Source organism: Pteropus medius, unplaced genomic scaffold (assembly GCF_902729225.1).
Source record: "Pteropus medius unplaced genomic scaffold, Ma_sr-lr_union100, whole genome shotgun sequence".
Taxonomy (NCBI): Eukaryota; Metazoa; Chordata; class Mammalia; order Chiroptera; family Pteropodidae; genus Pteropus; species Pteropus medius.
Window position 1 is genome coordinate 2,147,673 of NW_024356248.1, and position 15,738 is coordinate 2,163,410.

General features: G+C 42.7%; 1 protein-coding gene across 3 annotated transcripts; it reads right to left on the bottom strand.

Annotated features, from left to right (window-relative positions):
- Positions 1–844: 844 nt before the first annotated feature.
- On the bottom strand, positions 845–15,737 carry SDHAF2 (succinate dehydrogenase complex assembly factor 2). 3 transcript variants are annotated; one of them, XM_039860488.1, is made up of 5 exons: positions 15,324–15,342; positions 14,852–14,950; positions 11,615–11,838; positions 11,427–11,536; positions 845–5,928 (listed from the first exon to the last, which is right to left on the bottom strand). In XM_039860488.1, exons 2-5 carry the CDS (start codon positions 14,885–14,887, stop codon positions 5,798–5,800), a joined length of 501 nt encoding a protein of 166 aa, XP_039716422.1. In that variant the 5' UTR covers positions 14,888–14,950; positions 15,324–15,342; the 3' UTR covers positions 845–5,797. The 3 variants fall into 3 exon arrangements, with proteins under 3 accessions (XP_039716422.1, XP_039716423.1, XP_039716424.1); XM_039860489.1 differs by lacking the exon at positions 11,427–11,536 and having other exon boundaries at positions 5,804–5,928; positions 15,324–15,565; XM_039860490.1 differs by lacking the exons at positions 11,427–11,536; positions 11,615–11,838 and having other exon boundaries at positions 5,804–5,928; positions 15,324–15,737.
- Position 15,738: the final 1 nt, after the last annotated feature.

A 15,738-nucleotide genomic window follows, 5' to 3' on the forward strand; every position in this document is an offset into this window, starting at 1 on the left:
ATGACAACCAAATCTTAAAATGGGCAAAAGACTTGGATACTCAACAAAAGATATATGGCCTTATAAGCGCACGAAAAAATATTCAGCATCATTAATTATCAGAGGAATGCAAATTAAAACCACAATGAGGCACCAGTACCTACCCACCAGATAAGCTAAAATTTGAAGGACTGACGCCACCAAATGTTGACAAGGTTTTAAGTCAATCGGATCTCTCCTCCCTCGTTGGTAGAAATATAAAATGGTACATCTACTTTAGTTCTGACAGTTGCTTTAAAACTAGACATACACCTACCTATGACCCAGCAATTCTACTGCTAGATATTTAATAAGAGAAACAAAAACATTTGCTCGTAAGACTTGTTTGTAGTATCTTCACTCACAATAGCCCAATACTGGGAACAGCTCAGGTGTGCAGCAATAGGTAAATGGATAGACTAAACAGGATAGTGTCATACAATGGAATAAATAGGGACAAATACTGATATGTGTTATGACATGGATCGAACTCAAAAACATGCTGAAAGCAGTTACACACACAAGAGTACATATTATATGATTCCATCTACATGAAATTCTAGAACAGACCAAACTAATCTATGGTGGAAAAAAATCAGAGATATGCTTGCCTGGGGGTGTGGGGCAGTGTGTCGTGGGGCTGACTGGGATGGAGCACGAGGGAACTTTCTAGGGTGATGGTAGGAATTTCTGTATCTTGATAGGAATTTGGTTGTCAAAGTGTACCTAGTTTTGGTCAAAACTCAGCAAATGTACAAATGTAGATTTGTGCTTTCTACACCTGAAACTAATATATTGTATGTCTACTGTAATTGAAAGACAAAAATTAAAAAAAAATTAAAATGTGTGCATTTCAATGTATGTGCATTTTACAGCAAAAGAAAAAAACTTCAAATATTGAACTCTAGTTAATGACATGCACTCTGAAGTATTTAGGGAAAGCATTCTAATGTAATTTTCTTTAAAATGCATCAAAAAGAAGATGGATTGATGATAGGTGGAGAGGGAGGGAAAGATGGGCAGATAAGCAACAAATCAAGGAGAATAAAAAACTAATTGAATCTAAGTGGTAGATGTACGGGTGGTCACTGTAAAATTCAACATTGCTATGCTTGAATTTTTAATAAGACGTTAAAAAAATCAATAACATTTCATGTATTTATTTTTGTTACCTGTTTAATTTTGGCAAGTGACACTATTGATATAATTTTTTCATGTATGGTTGTGGTTTCCTTTAAAAATTAATTTGTTTAAATAAAAAAAGGGACTCAACTTAAGAAAGATAGTAAGTAAATATTAGTATAGACGGTATGTAGATGTGGCAAAGTTCACGATGGCAAGGAGTGAACGGGATCAGTATGGGACAAGGAGGTGTTCAAAGTAACTCTAAGGGAACCTGGATTTAAATCCTGTCTTGCTGCTTCCTGGCCGTGTGAGCATGGGCAAGCCTCTCTGGGTTTCGATTTCCTCATGCAGAAATGGGATAGTGCAACCTCCTCTGAAGGGGGCTTGTTTGCGAGTATGAATGAGACAGACCAGGGAAAGAAAGCTTAGTAGGTAGGCCACAGTAAGTGTAACCTCGCTCCCTGCACATGAGAAAGGCAGAGAGCATTGCTCTCTGGGACAGCAGCTTGAGGGACGCGGTGGAGCACGGAGTGTGTACGCATGTGTTGAGGGGCGGGGGAGTCTAAGAGGGCCCACCAGACTGAATGGGAGGAGAAAGCAGAGAGAGAGCTGGTACTGAGCACCCACACAGACACGACTCCCAGCTATTTCTGCTTCTCCAGCACACCCTCCTTGTGGGAAATGAGATGCCAACCCCCAGCTGTGGTGGATGGACCCTGGTGCCCTGTGCTCCAGGACCGTGGGGTGCAGCGTCCATATTAAAGAACGCCTAGGTTGGGGACTCTGCTTCTTTTAACATCCCAGATCTTCCAGAGGCCTGGGCAGAGAACCAAGAACTCTCCACTTTCCACAGTGAAAGAGACAGGCCTAATGCACTAAAACCCTTCTCTCTGGGAGCGTCCCCTTCGGCCATCCTTGGCCACATCTGAAATGGGCGTGACAGAGCATGTCCTCTTTGAGGTGGCATACTCTCCCTCCTGCTCATGGGTGGTTGGAGGTCCAAAGTTTTAGAACTGAAAACTGTCAAGAAATTTTGTGAAGGGAGGGAAGCCTGACTCCTGGTTCCCTCGGCAATACAATTCTTCGAAATCTACTTATTTCTAGTCGGTTCTGTGTGCCGTAGCCATACTTGCCTAGTCTTTTCCTAGACATAATTCCTGAGCCTAACTTGCTTTGCTGGTTCACTTCCATACCGCTTCCTTTCTCCTTAATGGCTATCTGGAGGCTTTCTGGTACAATAAATAGGAGGCATGCCTTTAAAAGAGAACATTCATGTCCTTGGCAAGAGTATCTGGATTCGGGCAAGACCCAGCAAAAAACTTGAAGTCTCCTTTTGTTGTTATAAGTTACGAGATGGTAAATTTCTCTACATATTTCGTCCTTTGAAGCCTATGTTATTCTTGGATAGCTTCACCTTTTCTACCATCTGCCCAAAAATGTCCGCTTGCCAATAGACATGTTTCTTAAGCCCAAAGAGCATTACTTACTTTAGGCCATCTGTCCCACCAATGCCATTTTACCTGACTGGGGAAGAGTCTAACACCGTTCAGAGGGTTCCCTGGGAAACTGAGGTTTCACAAGGTGGCGTAACTGGAAGCTGATCAGCATCATCAACTCAACAGCTACAGGATGGCAAGCCCACTGTCCTCAGACATAATAGGCTATAAACAAGGGGGCTGTTGGCTCAAAGTCTCCCAGACCTGCTTGCCATTTAAGGCTGCTTAAGCTTCCGTATCATGGCTTCTTCCTGTCTTGCCACAACAGCAGCAGATGGACTGAAGGGTAAAGGTGAGACTCTCAGCTCTCCCAGAGGAATCTTGCCCTGATGTTTAAAATAGGAGCCAGGTTTGCGCTGGTGCCGCCCTGGCTGATGCTGAAGAGACAGAGTAGCTATCTCCAGGTCATGCCTGACGCCAGCAAACGGTGCCTCTACGATAATCCACAACAGATTGGTTCTATTTGAGACAGAGTTCGAGCAAAAGGTGTTTGACTTATGGATTCTGAAGACTTAAGTGGATAAGTGAGAAAATGGTGGGAAAAAAAGCAGCCTTTACTGACCCAGTTTAATGTGTCATGTGAGAGTCTGGAGATAGGATTCTTGGGACCTCTTCAGGTGGGCAGGGCACGGCCAGATGCTTATCTGCCCAGCGCAGGCTCTGAATGAGGCCAGCAAGCAGTGATGTGTCAAACCGAGGAATGAGTCTAGCTTCTATTCACGGACCTTTGGGGTGGGGGGTGCTGCTGGCCTTTGCTATATGTTTATTAATATTTTTAAAAAATGTACTGTGGCCGGCCTAGTTTTACTTAATGCCTAATAAAGGGAAAAACTGTTTACATAGCACCCCTGGGTCTGACACTGAGCAGCTGAAGTTAGCAAGATCCTTCACTTTCAGAGATGACACAAGCCAGCAGCCCAGGAGGAAAACAATTCCTTTAGAAGCGTGCCATTCCCAGGTGAAAGTGGCAGCAGTTGGACATTATGTTAAATAAGACAAAATCAGAGTAAGGAGAGATCAAACCCCAGGGGAAAAAAACCCCAACTGCATACTTGGCTACTGGGGTTTGTTGCGTAAGTGTCCAGGATAGATGAGCAAGTCGCTGCCCAATTCATGTGCACTTTTTACAGTCCAGATATCTCTCTATATATAAACTCTCTGCCTGTTCAACATTTTCCTCACAGTACATCAAATGAGGCCCGAGAATGGCCAGAGTCTGTGGTAAGCATCCAGGGTGACATCTGTCTTCTCGTCTGCCCTGGTTCCGCCTTCTAGATCTTATTCCCATTCCTTACTTAGGTGAGCGCTACAGATTTTTCCATCAAAGGTCTTGTCACCAAGGTCTGTTTTCTCTCCCAGTGAAAGATACCCCGTGGTTCTTTAATAGGCTCGGCTTTCTATCTGCAGATGAGGCTGCCTGCACATAGCCTGCTGAACTTCCTGACACACCACGCGGTTTGTTAGCAGACAGGTTTTAAGTCTCAGGCTGATGCTATGACCAAACGCTGACACTGAATATCTACTGAGAGCTTACTGTGTGCTGGAGACCCTGTAAGAACTTTATATGCTTTACCCCTTCCTTCTCATCTGATCTTCACAGCTGGTTAAGACAGGGAGCATCACCATACCCATTTCATAGATGAGGAAACTGAGGCTCAAGCCAACGCATTTACCCAGCAAGCAAGCAGCAGTGCCAGATTCAAACTCGTACCCAGTGCTTCCTCACTTACGAGACCTACTCTGGGTGACCAAGTGATTACCTGGGGGAGCATCTGGCAGCTTCCTGCCCCATACATAACACACAGGTCACATCTCAGAACTGTCAAGTTTCTTTGCTATAACTTTTCAAAGCGTAGATTTCTACTAAGTTTCCATCAGTAAGGTAGCATGCTCTGGTAGAAAGTTCACAAGCTTTGGAGGCAGACTGAACTAAACGAGATTCTGGCTTTTTGACAGAACAGCTACTTGACCTTGGACGAATGACTCTGAGCCCCTTTTCTCACCTACAAAATGAGCAAACCACCACTTGTCTGTAGGAGTGCTGTGAGCTTTAATGTGATCATGTAAGTATAGGCTGGTTCTCTTCTCTTCTTCCCTTAGCCAGGGACACTGCAGAGCAGGCAGGACCATGACGCAGCTCCATGGGAACCCCGTAGCTCAACAACTCCAGAAACATGTGCTCCCTCCCTGCGTGCAGGTCTCACGCTCACCATCCACCTGGCAGCAGCTCTGGCCTGCCTTCCTCAGGCCCACACCTTCAGACAGTGCTGGCCCGGTCTGGGTGATGACTGTTCTGACAGGATCACAGCTCTGAGGGCGAAAGCCGCCCCTAGCAATACGGAAGTCTTCTGGCCCTAGAGCTAAACACTAGTGGCTAATTCATTCCAACATAATTGTGGAGACTATAGAAAAATGGAAAAAGTTTGCTATTGTGCTGTATGGAGATAGAAACCTGTGATTACGACCTTGTCAAACTCTATAAATATCTGGTTAGATTATACAAGAACAGACAAAATTAAATAATTGTGTGCGAGTTGGGGAACTGTGATATTCCTTTTTAAAGCATTCCTTAATATTCAATTATTGTTCAGTTCATTAAGTGAACATTTTAAAGAAAATCTGATGAGAAAGTGGGCTCTTAGGCGGCATGCACGCAGCATTCCCGCCCGCTGCCCTCGTTCTGCCCGCTGTGCCTTTGAAGGATGCAGCTCAGGGGGGGGTGGATCGGCCTCCCTTGGCAGGAAGAACCGTCCGGAGTTAGAAGTGGGGAACTGTACTGGAACAAAGCCCTGGGCACTCTGGGAAGCTTTCCATGTGACACCCTGGCTGGCTGCCTCTTTTCACTGAGCAGCTTCTGGCTGAGCCCATGAGCCAGCGCATTCGCTTCCCTACAGTGCCCTCCTGTGGCAGATGTCTGCCGGAGAAACGGCCAGGCCCAAGCGCTGGGCAACACTGACAAACCACTTCTGAGGCCTAGAACTGAACAAAAAATTGTTAGCATGAGACATACTGATCCACATGTCCTGGAGGAGAGGTGAGTCCATAATTTGTGGCAGGACGAATGGTCCGGGAGGGCTGAGTGTCTAAGGAAAAGCAGGAAGTCATAAGCAGTTAGGGTCCCTGGACGGAACCCCCCAAGACAGGCAGTGGTACACAGCTCACTGTGGCTTTTCAAAGAGGTACTCAAGATCTGGGGCCCGCAGTCTCTGCTCTTTGTTTTTGTTTTTAGCAAAGTCTCTCAGCAGTTCCATGACTTCATTTTCAAATATTTCTGGGGCTGGTTTTGCTTCTGTAAGAGAAGAATGGGCAGAAAGAACTGTGTCGGTCAGTCAATACTTAGGCATAAGGATCTTGAGACTTGCAACTCTGGTCTTGGCCAAGAGCCTGAGTAGAAACTTCGACAGTCTCCATTCTTCCTCTAAATATTCATGGTAGCCTACCCTCGGTGTGGGCAAATGACGGCAGCTTGCACCTCTAAATCGTTTTATTGGAATGACTGCTCCCACTGGTTACGTATCGCCCATGGCTGCTTCTGCGCTACAATGGCAGAGCTGAGTTAGTACAGCGGAGTCTATATGGCCATGAGACTAAAATATTGGCTATTTGGTATTCGTGAACGAGTTTGCTGACCACTAGCCTGTCCAGTCTTGGCCGGACTACTTTGCTCTGCATTTGGTATTTCAGTTGTTTTCTAGGTATTGTGTTTTCCCTTTGAGTCTATAAATTTCCTAAGGCAAAGGTCCTGGGTTGTAAGTGACAAAAACTATTTATTCTAGTAAACGTAAAGCAAAAAGGAATTTATTGGAAGGCTACTAGAGGCACACAAAAGTAATATGAATCCGGAGAACCAGATTTGAACGGACAAAGGCACCGGGAGTTCAGAGTTCAGAGTTCAGCCTCAGTCTAGGGGTACGGCATCCGGAAGTATGCTGCTCATCTCCAACCTTTCTTTCCACCCTGAGACACTCACTCAGGATTCAAATTACAAGCAACGCATCTCACTGGGAAAGCTTAGGTAACGTCTTCGGGAATTATCCTATCGACACTAAATACAATGCTGGGGTGGGCGGGAATTCCTCACAACAGAGTTGATTCCTCCTCACACAGCACAGGACCCAGCACCCAGTGGAGCTGGCATCTATTTTCTTGTGAAGATCAAAATAGGGTCAAGAAGACTTAGGCTCCCCGCTGGGATGGTGAAAGTTGGAAAGCGCACTGTACTCACTCTAACGAGAAGCCTATAAACTATAGACAACATAAGTTTTCTTGAAGTCATCAGGGAGCAGAGGTCACATGGCAACCAAATAGAATAAAATCTAAGGAGAAAGGCCCCTCAAAGGAGAAACTGGACATGAGTACTTGCTTACCTGAGACAAGGCACAGGAAGAAGAGACACTGGGCACCATATAAACAGGTAAAGGGAATATAGCTAAACTATTTAGTAAACTGCTAAAAGCCAAGTGGGGCTAGCCACAGACACGGGAGCTCATATCCACCTGCAGGTTCTTCTCAACAAACCACCACTGAGTATGCTCCTGACAAACACTGGCTTCAGAGCAGGAGGCTAGAGAGAGCCTCCCTCAGTGATGGAGGCCAGGAGGAGGGAGGGGAGTAGCCAACACTGCAAAAAACAAAACAAAACAAAACAAAAAACTATAAAGCCCAGCCAGGCTGTTCTCTTCTACAGAACAAAAGCCTCAAGAAACTAGGAGGAGGTCAGCAAATCCTGTCTCCTTCAGGGCACACATGAGGACCCATGTGGGCTGGTGGAAGAGTAAAAGGGAAAAATATCCCCTTTCCTGTGGGATGGGTGGAGTCACTGAGAAAGCCCACCTCCAACACTCTGTGCCATAGGGACTGGTCACAGCTTCTGACCTATAGAAACTATAAGCTAATAAATGGATGTTATTAAAGTCACTAAGTGTGTGGTTATTTATTACATAGCCATAGAAAACTCATAGAGATAGAAAACACACACCATGCAAATACTAATAAAAGAAAGCAGGAATGTCTAAATTACTAACAGATACTCTGGAACAAGGAATATTATCAGTAGCAATAAAGACAGATATTACATGATGATAAAGGAATCAATCCATCAAGAAGATATAACAATCTTACATATGTCTTTATGTAATAACAGATTCAAAATATATGAAGCAAAAACTGAGAGAACGGATAGGAGTAATAAATCCACAATTATAGTTGGAGATTTCAACACTCCTCTCTTATTAATTGATAGAACAAGTACAGAGAAAATCAGTCAGGATACATAAGACATGAAGAACAATATCAATCAACTTGACCTAGTTGGCATTTATGGAACACTTCATGTGTAAGTGCAGAACACAAGTTGCGTTCGAATAAATGCACGTGAAACATTTATCAAGATACCTACATCTCAGGCCAAAAAGCAAATTCTGAGAAATTTAAAAGAACCAAAATTATACAACATACATTCTGTGGTCACAATGGAATCAATAACAGAAAAATATCTGGAAAATCTAGAAATATCTGAAAATTAGACATACTTCTAAATAACTCATGAGTCAAAGAGAAAGTCACAAAGAAAATTAGAAAATATTTTTAATTAAATGAAATGAAAACGTAACACATCTAACTTCGTAACGTAAAGCTAAAACAGTGCTTCGAGAGAAATTTAAATGTTTTTCTAAAAAAGAAAGTCTCAAGTCAACAGTTCAGCTTCCGCCTTAGAAAACTAGAAAAAGAAGAGCAAATGAGCCCAACACGAGCAGAAAAAGGAAATAATAAAGATAGGAGCAGAAATCAATGAAATTGAAAACAGAAAAATAGAGAAAATAAATGAAATCAAAAGCTAGCTCTTTGGAAAGATTAATAGAATTGATAAATTTCTAGTCAGACTTGTCAAGAAAAAAAGAAAAAGTCTACAGTTTACCAATGTTAGAAATAAGTGAGGAACCTCACTACAGCTCTTCAGACATTAAAATAAAAAGAGAATGGTACAAACAACTTTATGTCCATAGATTCAACAATGTATGTGATGTGGGCAAATTTGGTGAGAAACACAAACTAACAAATCTCATCCAAGAAGAAATAGATAACTTGAATTGTCCCATATCTATTAAAAAATATTTGACTTTACAGTTAAAATTTTCAACGAAAAAACTCCCAGAACCAGATGGCTTCACTAGCAAATTCTATCAAATGTTTAAGGAAGAAATAATACCAATTCTCTACAAACTCTTCCTGAAAATGGAAGAGGAGAGAGTACTTCGCAAGTCATTTTATGAAGCCAGTATCACCCTGATCAAAACCAGATGATTCATCTTCCAAGAAAACTACACACCAACACCCTCATGAAGACAGATACAAAATGCTCTCCAAAATATTAGTGAATTAAATCAAATAATGCATATCATGACCATGTGGTATTTATCCTAGGAATGCAAGGTTGGTTAAATATTTGAAAATCAATCAATCATCTCAATAAACCAAAGGGAAAAAAAATCACATCACTAAGAAATTATCATCTCTATAGATGACTAGAAAGCTCTTGACAAAATTCAACATTTATTTATGATTAAACACTCAATATACTAGAAACAGAAGGATGTTTTCTCAACCTGATAAAAGGCATTTAAAACTTACCTACCGTGAACACATTTAATGGTGAAAAACTGAATATTTCCCCCCTAATACTAGGAACGAGGCAAGGACGTTCGCTCTCAATGCTGCTATTCAACATTACACAGGAGGTCCTAAACAGCACAATAAGGCAAGTAAAAGACTTAAAGAGCATATAGAATGGAAAACAAGAAAACTACCTGTTTACAGATGACACAACTGTCTACATAGAAAAATCCCAAAGAATCCATAAAAAAGCTTCTAGAACTGAGTTTAGCAAGGTCACAGTATACAAGGTCAGGATACAAAAATCAATTGTATTTCTATAGCCTGCCAACAATGTAAAATTGAAAAAAAATTAAGTACCATTTATAATAGCACCAAAATATTTAAATACCTAGCTATGAATCTGCAAAATATGCTGAAAACTATAAAATGCTGATTGTGGAGGGCAGAATTCTAGGATGGCCCCCAACAATCTCTGCCTCCTGCTATCATGTCCTCGTGTGATCCCTCTCCTTGAATGTGGCTGGACCTAACGACTTGATTCTAACCAACAGGACTTGGCAAATATGATAGAATGTCACTGATGTGATTAGGTTACAAAACACTGAGACTTCCATCTTGTTAGTAGACTCTGTTCCCTTCCTGGTTTGCACACTTGAGGAAGCAAGCTGCCATGTGGGTGAGGCTCTTGTAACCAGGAACAGAAGATAGCCTCTGGGCAACAGCTAGCAAGGACTGAAGAGCCTATGAGGAACCAAATCTGCCAACACCAGCGAGAGCCTGAAGCAGATCCTCCCCTAGCTGAGCCTCCAGATGAGACCCAGACCCTGGGCTGATACCCTGACTGCAACCTTGTGGCAGACTATAGCTTAGGAACCAGCTAAACCATGCCTGGATTCCAGACCCACAGAAACTATGAGATAATAAATGTAGGCTGTTTTAAGCCAGTAAGTTTTGAGATAATTTGTTAAGCAATAGATAACATACTGATTAAAGAAATCAAATAAGACCTATATAAATGGCGATATAGCAAGTTCATAGACTAGACAATTCTAAATTGCTGAAAGAATCTTCCCAGATTCATTTACTGATTCAACACAAGCCCAATCAAAATCCAAGTAGGATTTTTTTTTTTTTGAGAAACTGAACAGCTGATTCCAAACTATAAAATTCCTGGAATAAAGAAAATCTTTGTAACATTAGATCGGGCAAGTCCTTAGACATAATACCAAAAGCATAATCCATTATCACGTTTTATATTTGGAACCTACAGAATGGCTTCACTTTTATGATACAAATATTGAGTGAAAACAAAAACAGAAGACTCAGAGCGTGACAGAAATGGATGAGCTATCCCCTAATATCCATTCTCCCACTTTTTCCTTGATAACAGAATCCCCGATTTAGTTGGACATATGGAATAGACTATATTATTTCTTCCTTATAGTGAGGTGTAGTCATGTGACTAAACTGTGGCCAATGGAAACTAAGTGGAAGTATGGCGTTAAACTTCCTGAGGATCCATAAATAATGGGTGTGCTCTTCTACATACTTTTTTCTTGGCTAAAATATAGGCATGACGGATAGAGCCCCAGCAGCCACCTTGGATCATAAGGTAGACAACACACTTTGGGGATGAAGGAGTAGGAAGTCAAGAGGAATCTGGACCTCGTGACTTTTTGAAACCCCTCTATATGTCTACCTTGGACTTCTGTTATGAGATAGAGAAATATGGTTGTCTTGCTTAAAACTATTGTGTTTTGGATTTTTTTTTTTCACTCACAGTCAAAGCTAATCCTAACTAAACACAGTGAGAATTTGTTCCTCAAAGGCAGTGCCAGAATGGGACTACTAAAGAACTCCTGCTCTGCGGATTATAGAGCCGTCTGGTTCTACTCCATTCCCAGTCTAGTTTTCCTCCAACCTTCCCTCTAATACTGTGAGCTTCTCATATAATTTCACTAAATTCCACTTTTGCTTAAGTTACCCAGAATAGATTTCTACTGGTTACAAAGAATCTTAACTAATAAATTTGGTACACTTTGGAAAAATTTGAAGAGTATTTGGGTTGAGTGTCTATTATATGAATTAAAAAAAAAAAATGCCTAGGTTATAATTCCAGACTCAAATCAGCCCAAATCATCCTATTTTTCACATTATGCCGCTTATCAGTACCTGTAGCCCAGTAGTAAATATCCCAGTCGTTACTGGGTTCATTAATCAAGCGATCATAGAGGTTCAGCTGTTTCTCTGTCATGTTGTGCAGATATTCTTTAGCAAAGAGGCTAAAAAAGGAAAGAGAAAGAAGTTGAGAGGCTGTTTCCAGTCAAAGAAAAGTGATACCAAGACTCACGTTCCCCTACCTAAGCAAAATGCAGTTTTCCAGCATTCCTCTCTTTCTGCTCTCATAGAGCAGACGGGCTCTTTTAGTTTCTATGGATTCATCAGTTCGCTCCTGCCATGGAGGCAAAGGGATTTCAATCATATCTTTTTGGGAATCTGTTGTGCTGTCACTGATGTAGAAGCGTCTGAATGATGTTGTACTGAACAGAGGAGATACTACACGGCACCTTGACAGAGCAAGCATCTGAAACAAACCACAAACATCTTTATAACAGCAAAGAATATCACTGCCATTCATTCAACACACTAGGTATAAAATGCATTCCTTCTCATTTAGTCCTTAAGAAGTTATACTGTTACTGACCCCACTTCACAGCTCAGGAAGTCAAGGCTTAGAGAGGTTAAAAACTTACTAAGTTCACCCAAATAGTAACTTGCAGTTAGAAGTGAAACCTAGCTCTAACTGTAAACATGTTCTTAACCAGTGCCCTTCTAGAAATTCTCCAGTAGAAATATTTTCTCCTTCTTTTGCAGTCCCTTAAAATTCTTATGGTATAGTTTGTATTCCAGTTATTTGCTTGTGTTAAAATCTGAGCATACAGTGATGGCATAGACCCTAATCCCCCAAGGGCTCCCAATCTAAAGAAAGGCAAAAATTATTAAGATGTGATGAGACAGTGGTGACATCAGCAAGATGGCAAATAGGCAGCCCCACATTCTCCTCCCACAGAGAGAGCAACTCCACAGCAATACTCGGACCAATTCCCTGTATGGGACCTGGGATACAATAGAAGCCTGGGGGCTGAAAACAAAAGAGCGAGGAGGCTTGTGGCAACTCAAGAACCTGCAGTACCACAGAGAGACACAGAGGAAGCAAAAGATTATGTGCTCCTGACAAAGGAAGCCAGTAAATTCTTCTCATTGGGAACTGACATGCACAAATCCAAAAAATACATATCCATTCAAAAGAACTGAAAGACCCTCGGAATCTCTAGTAAGGCTGATTGGTGAAGGTCTCTTGGTATGAAGTAAGTACAAAAAGACTAGGAGAGTTGGCTATTTTTTCAAATGCGTGAGTCCCAACACAAAGTTTCACAAGATGAGAAAAAACAAGGAGACGTGGTTCAATCAAAGGAACAAAATAAATCTCCAGAAATCAACTCTAAAGAAAGAGGTACATGAATTACCTGACAAAGAATTCAAAATAACTGCTATCAAGATATTCAATGAGCTCAGAAAAACAATGTGTGAACAAAATGAGAATATCAACCAAGAGAAATATTAAAAAGAACCAAACAGAAGGAGTCAGTAACTTCAAAGACAGGTCATTTGAAATTACCCATCAGAGGAAGAAAAAGAAAAAAGAATGAAAAAGAGTGAAGTACACCCAAGGCACTTATGGGATATCATAAAGCAGACCATTACACACATTATAGAAGTCCCAGAACCAGAAGAAGAGAGAAAGGAGCAGAAAGCTCATTTGAATAAATAATGGCCCAAAACTTACCAAATCCAGGGAAAGAAATGAACATTCAAATTCAAAAAGCCCAAAAGATTTAAAGCACACTAGACAGCAACGCAAAAGCATATGATGAAAGCATAAAGCTCACTGATAAAGGTAAATATGTAACAAATACAGAATACTGTAAATGGTGGTGCATAAATTCAATACTGATATGGAAGTAAAAACAATTTTCAAAAAACTATGTTAATGGATACATAATATAAAAATATGTAATTGTGACATCAATAATATAAAGGGGGAAGGAGTTAACGAGCAGTTTTTGTATGAGATTGAAGTTAAACTGTTGCCAGCTTACAATAGAATATAAGATATTTTGTGTAAACCCCACAGTAAGCACAAAGAAAGTATCTATAGAAGATACACAATAGAAAATCAGAAAGGAATCAAAGCATGTCTCTACAAAAAGAAAAATCAGTGAAACACAAAAGATAACAGCAAAAGAGATAAAGAGGGACAGAGAAGCTACAATATATGCAGAAAACAACAAAATAGAAATATTAAGTTCTTCCCTATCAGTAATTATTTTAAATGTAAATATATTAAACTCCCCAACCAAATTACATAATAGAGTGGCTGGATAAAAATAAAAAAATAAAACAAGATTTAACTATATTGTTACAAGAGATTCACTTTAGATGTAAGCTATACATAGGTTGAAAGTGAAATGATGAAAAAAGATATTCCATGCAAATGGTAACCAAAAGTAAGCAGAGATGCCCCTACTTATATCAGAAAAAAATAGACTTTAAGTCAAAAACTGCCAAGAGATAAAGGACCATATGTAATGATAAAAGGGCCAATTTACCAGGCAGATATAACAATTATAAACATTATAATCAACATCAGGGCACCCAAATATATGAAGCAAATAGCAACACAATAATAGATCTCATCAACCAACTTTCAAACGTAGATAGACCATCCAAACAGAAGATTAAGGAAACAGAGGACTTGAATAACACTATAGAGCCAATGAACCTAACAGACATATACAGAACGTTCCACTCAACAGCAGCAAGAATACACATTCTTCTCAAGCACACCGGGAATATTCTCCAGGATAGTTCACATTAAGTTACAGAACAAGTCTAAGACTGAAATTATAGGAGATCTTTTATGACCATAGTGGAATAAAACTAGAAATCAACAGTAGAAAGAAAACTGGAAAATACACAAATATGTGAAAATTAAACAACACACTCTTAAAACTAATGGTTCATATGGATCAAAGAAAAAATCAAAAGGTAAATTAGAAAATATTTTGAGACAAAAGACACAACATCCAAAATAGTATGAGATGCAGCAAAAAGCAGTACTAAGGGGTTTACAGTGGTAAACACCTACATTAAAAAAAGGAGAAAGATCTTAGAATGCGGTGTGAAATGATAGGTATTAGAGAAGACTTAAAAGCAGAGAGACTTAAGAACTGAGAGAAGGGGCGCCCAGAGGCGATCTGGCCAGCTCCACCGGGGAAATAGGTGAAGTCCGAGTTGGGTCTGGAAGGAAGCCTGATCGTTCAACGGTACTACAAGACAGGCACACAGTGGGCTCAGGAAAGGGTGGACGCGACTTGCATCTACTAATTTGCAAGATCAACCTCTCCTTGGACCTGCCCTTGCCCTGGGCTATCAGGCAGTTGGATGTCCCTCGCGGTCTCCAAGACTGAAGAAGAAGACGAAATTCAGTCCTCACGGTGGCCAGCCCAGTACCGTACGACAGCCACTCTCCTCACCCGCGATAGAGCCGGGAACACGGTCGCCACCGCCATTTTTCCTGACCCGTACCGGAAACCCGCGAGCCAGCCACTTCCGAGAACTCCCGGACGCCGGCCCTGCGGAAAATGCGTCCTGAGCCGGAAGAAGCGTCTCTGCGTATGGCGGAAGTGGCTGTGCGTGTGACGCCGGTGGCGGGGTGGGGGGGGGAAGGCGGGACCTGGGGACCGAGAGCGGTTCGCGCGCTTCGGGCCTAGTCCGGACTCGCCGCCTCCGCCGCCATATTCCCGGTAACGGGGGCGCGCGGCCGGGGGCCGGCTGGGCCGGAGAAGAGGCTCGGGGCCGATGCTGAGGCGGGGAGGGGGTCGGTTGGTGGGGCAGCCGGAGTCGGCCGGGCGGAGAGGGAGGCGCGGGCCTTTGTGGGAGGGGGCCGAGGGCGCTGGGCCGGGTTTGTGGGGAGGGAGCGGGGCGGGCCTAGCCGGGGGCGAGGACCTGGCCTGGGTGCGGCGCGGGGGTGGCTGGAGCTCCGGGACCCTCTTGGACTTTAGCCGGGGCCGCCCTAGGGCCTAGGCAGGTGCGCTGGGCTGGGGCCGCGGGCTTCGCCGCGGGCGTTCTCCGCAGCGCTGTCCGAGGGCCCATAAAGGCAGAGGCCTGGGCGCTCCCGTCGCGCCACAGGCGGCTGCAGCGCAGCTCAGGTCGGGCCCGAGGGTGATGGGCAGCGAGCCCCGCGAGCCCCGGCGGCCTGGGAGAGCGAGGGGCGGCGCGAGGCCGGGGGCGGGGCGGAGCGGGTGGGGCCAAGCTTGGGCCGCCGGGAGGCTGCGTCTCTGGAGACGTGAGGTTGGCAAGCATTGCCTTCTTTCTAACCTGAGACCCTCATGTCATCTAACTCTTGCCTCTCTCCTCAGTG

Excerpts from the sequence above, each read along its gene's own strand:
- SDHAF2 (XM_039860490.1), bottom strand. The coding sequence starts at position 15,680 with ATGCTTGCCAACCTCACGTCTCCAGAGACGCAGCCTCCCGGCGGCCCA. Across the intron at positions 14,951-15,323 it reads CCGCGCCGCACCCAGGCCAG|GGCCGGCGTCCGGGAGTTCT; the intron begins GTCCTCGCCCCC and ends CATTTTCCGCAG. Across the intron at positions 5,929-14,851 it reads TGTTCCCGGCTCTATCGCGG|AAGCAAAACCAGCCCCAGAA; the intron begins GTGAGGAGAGTG and ends CTTCTCTTACAG.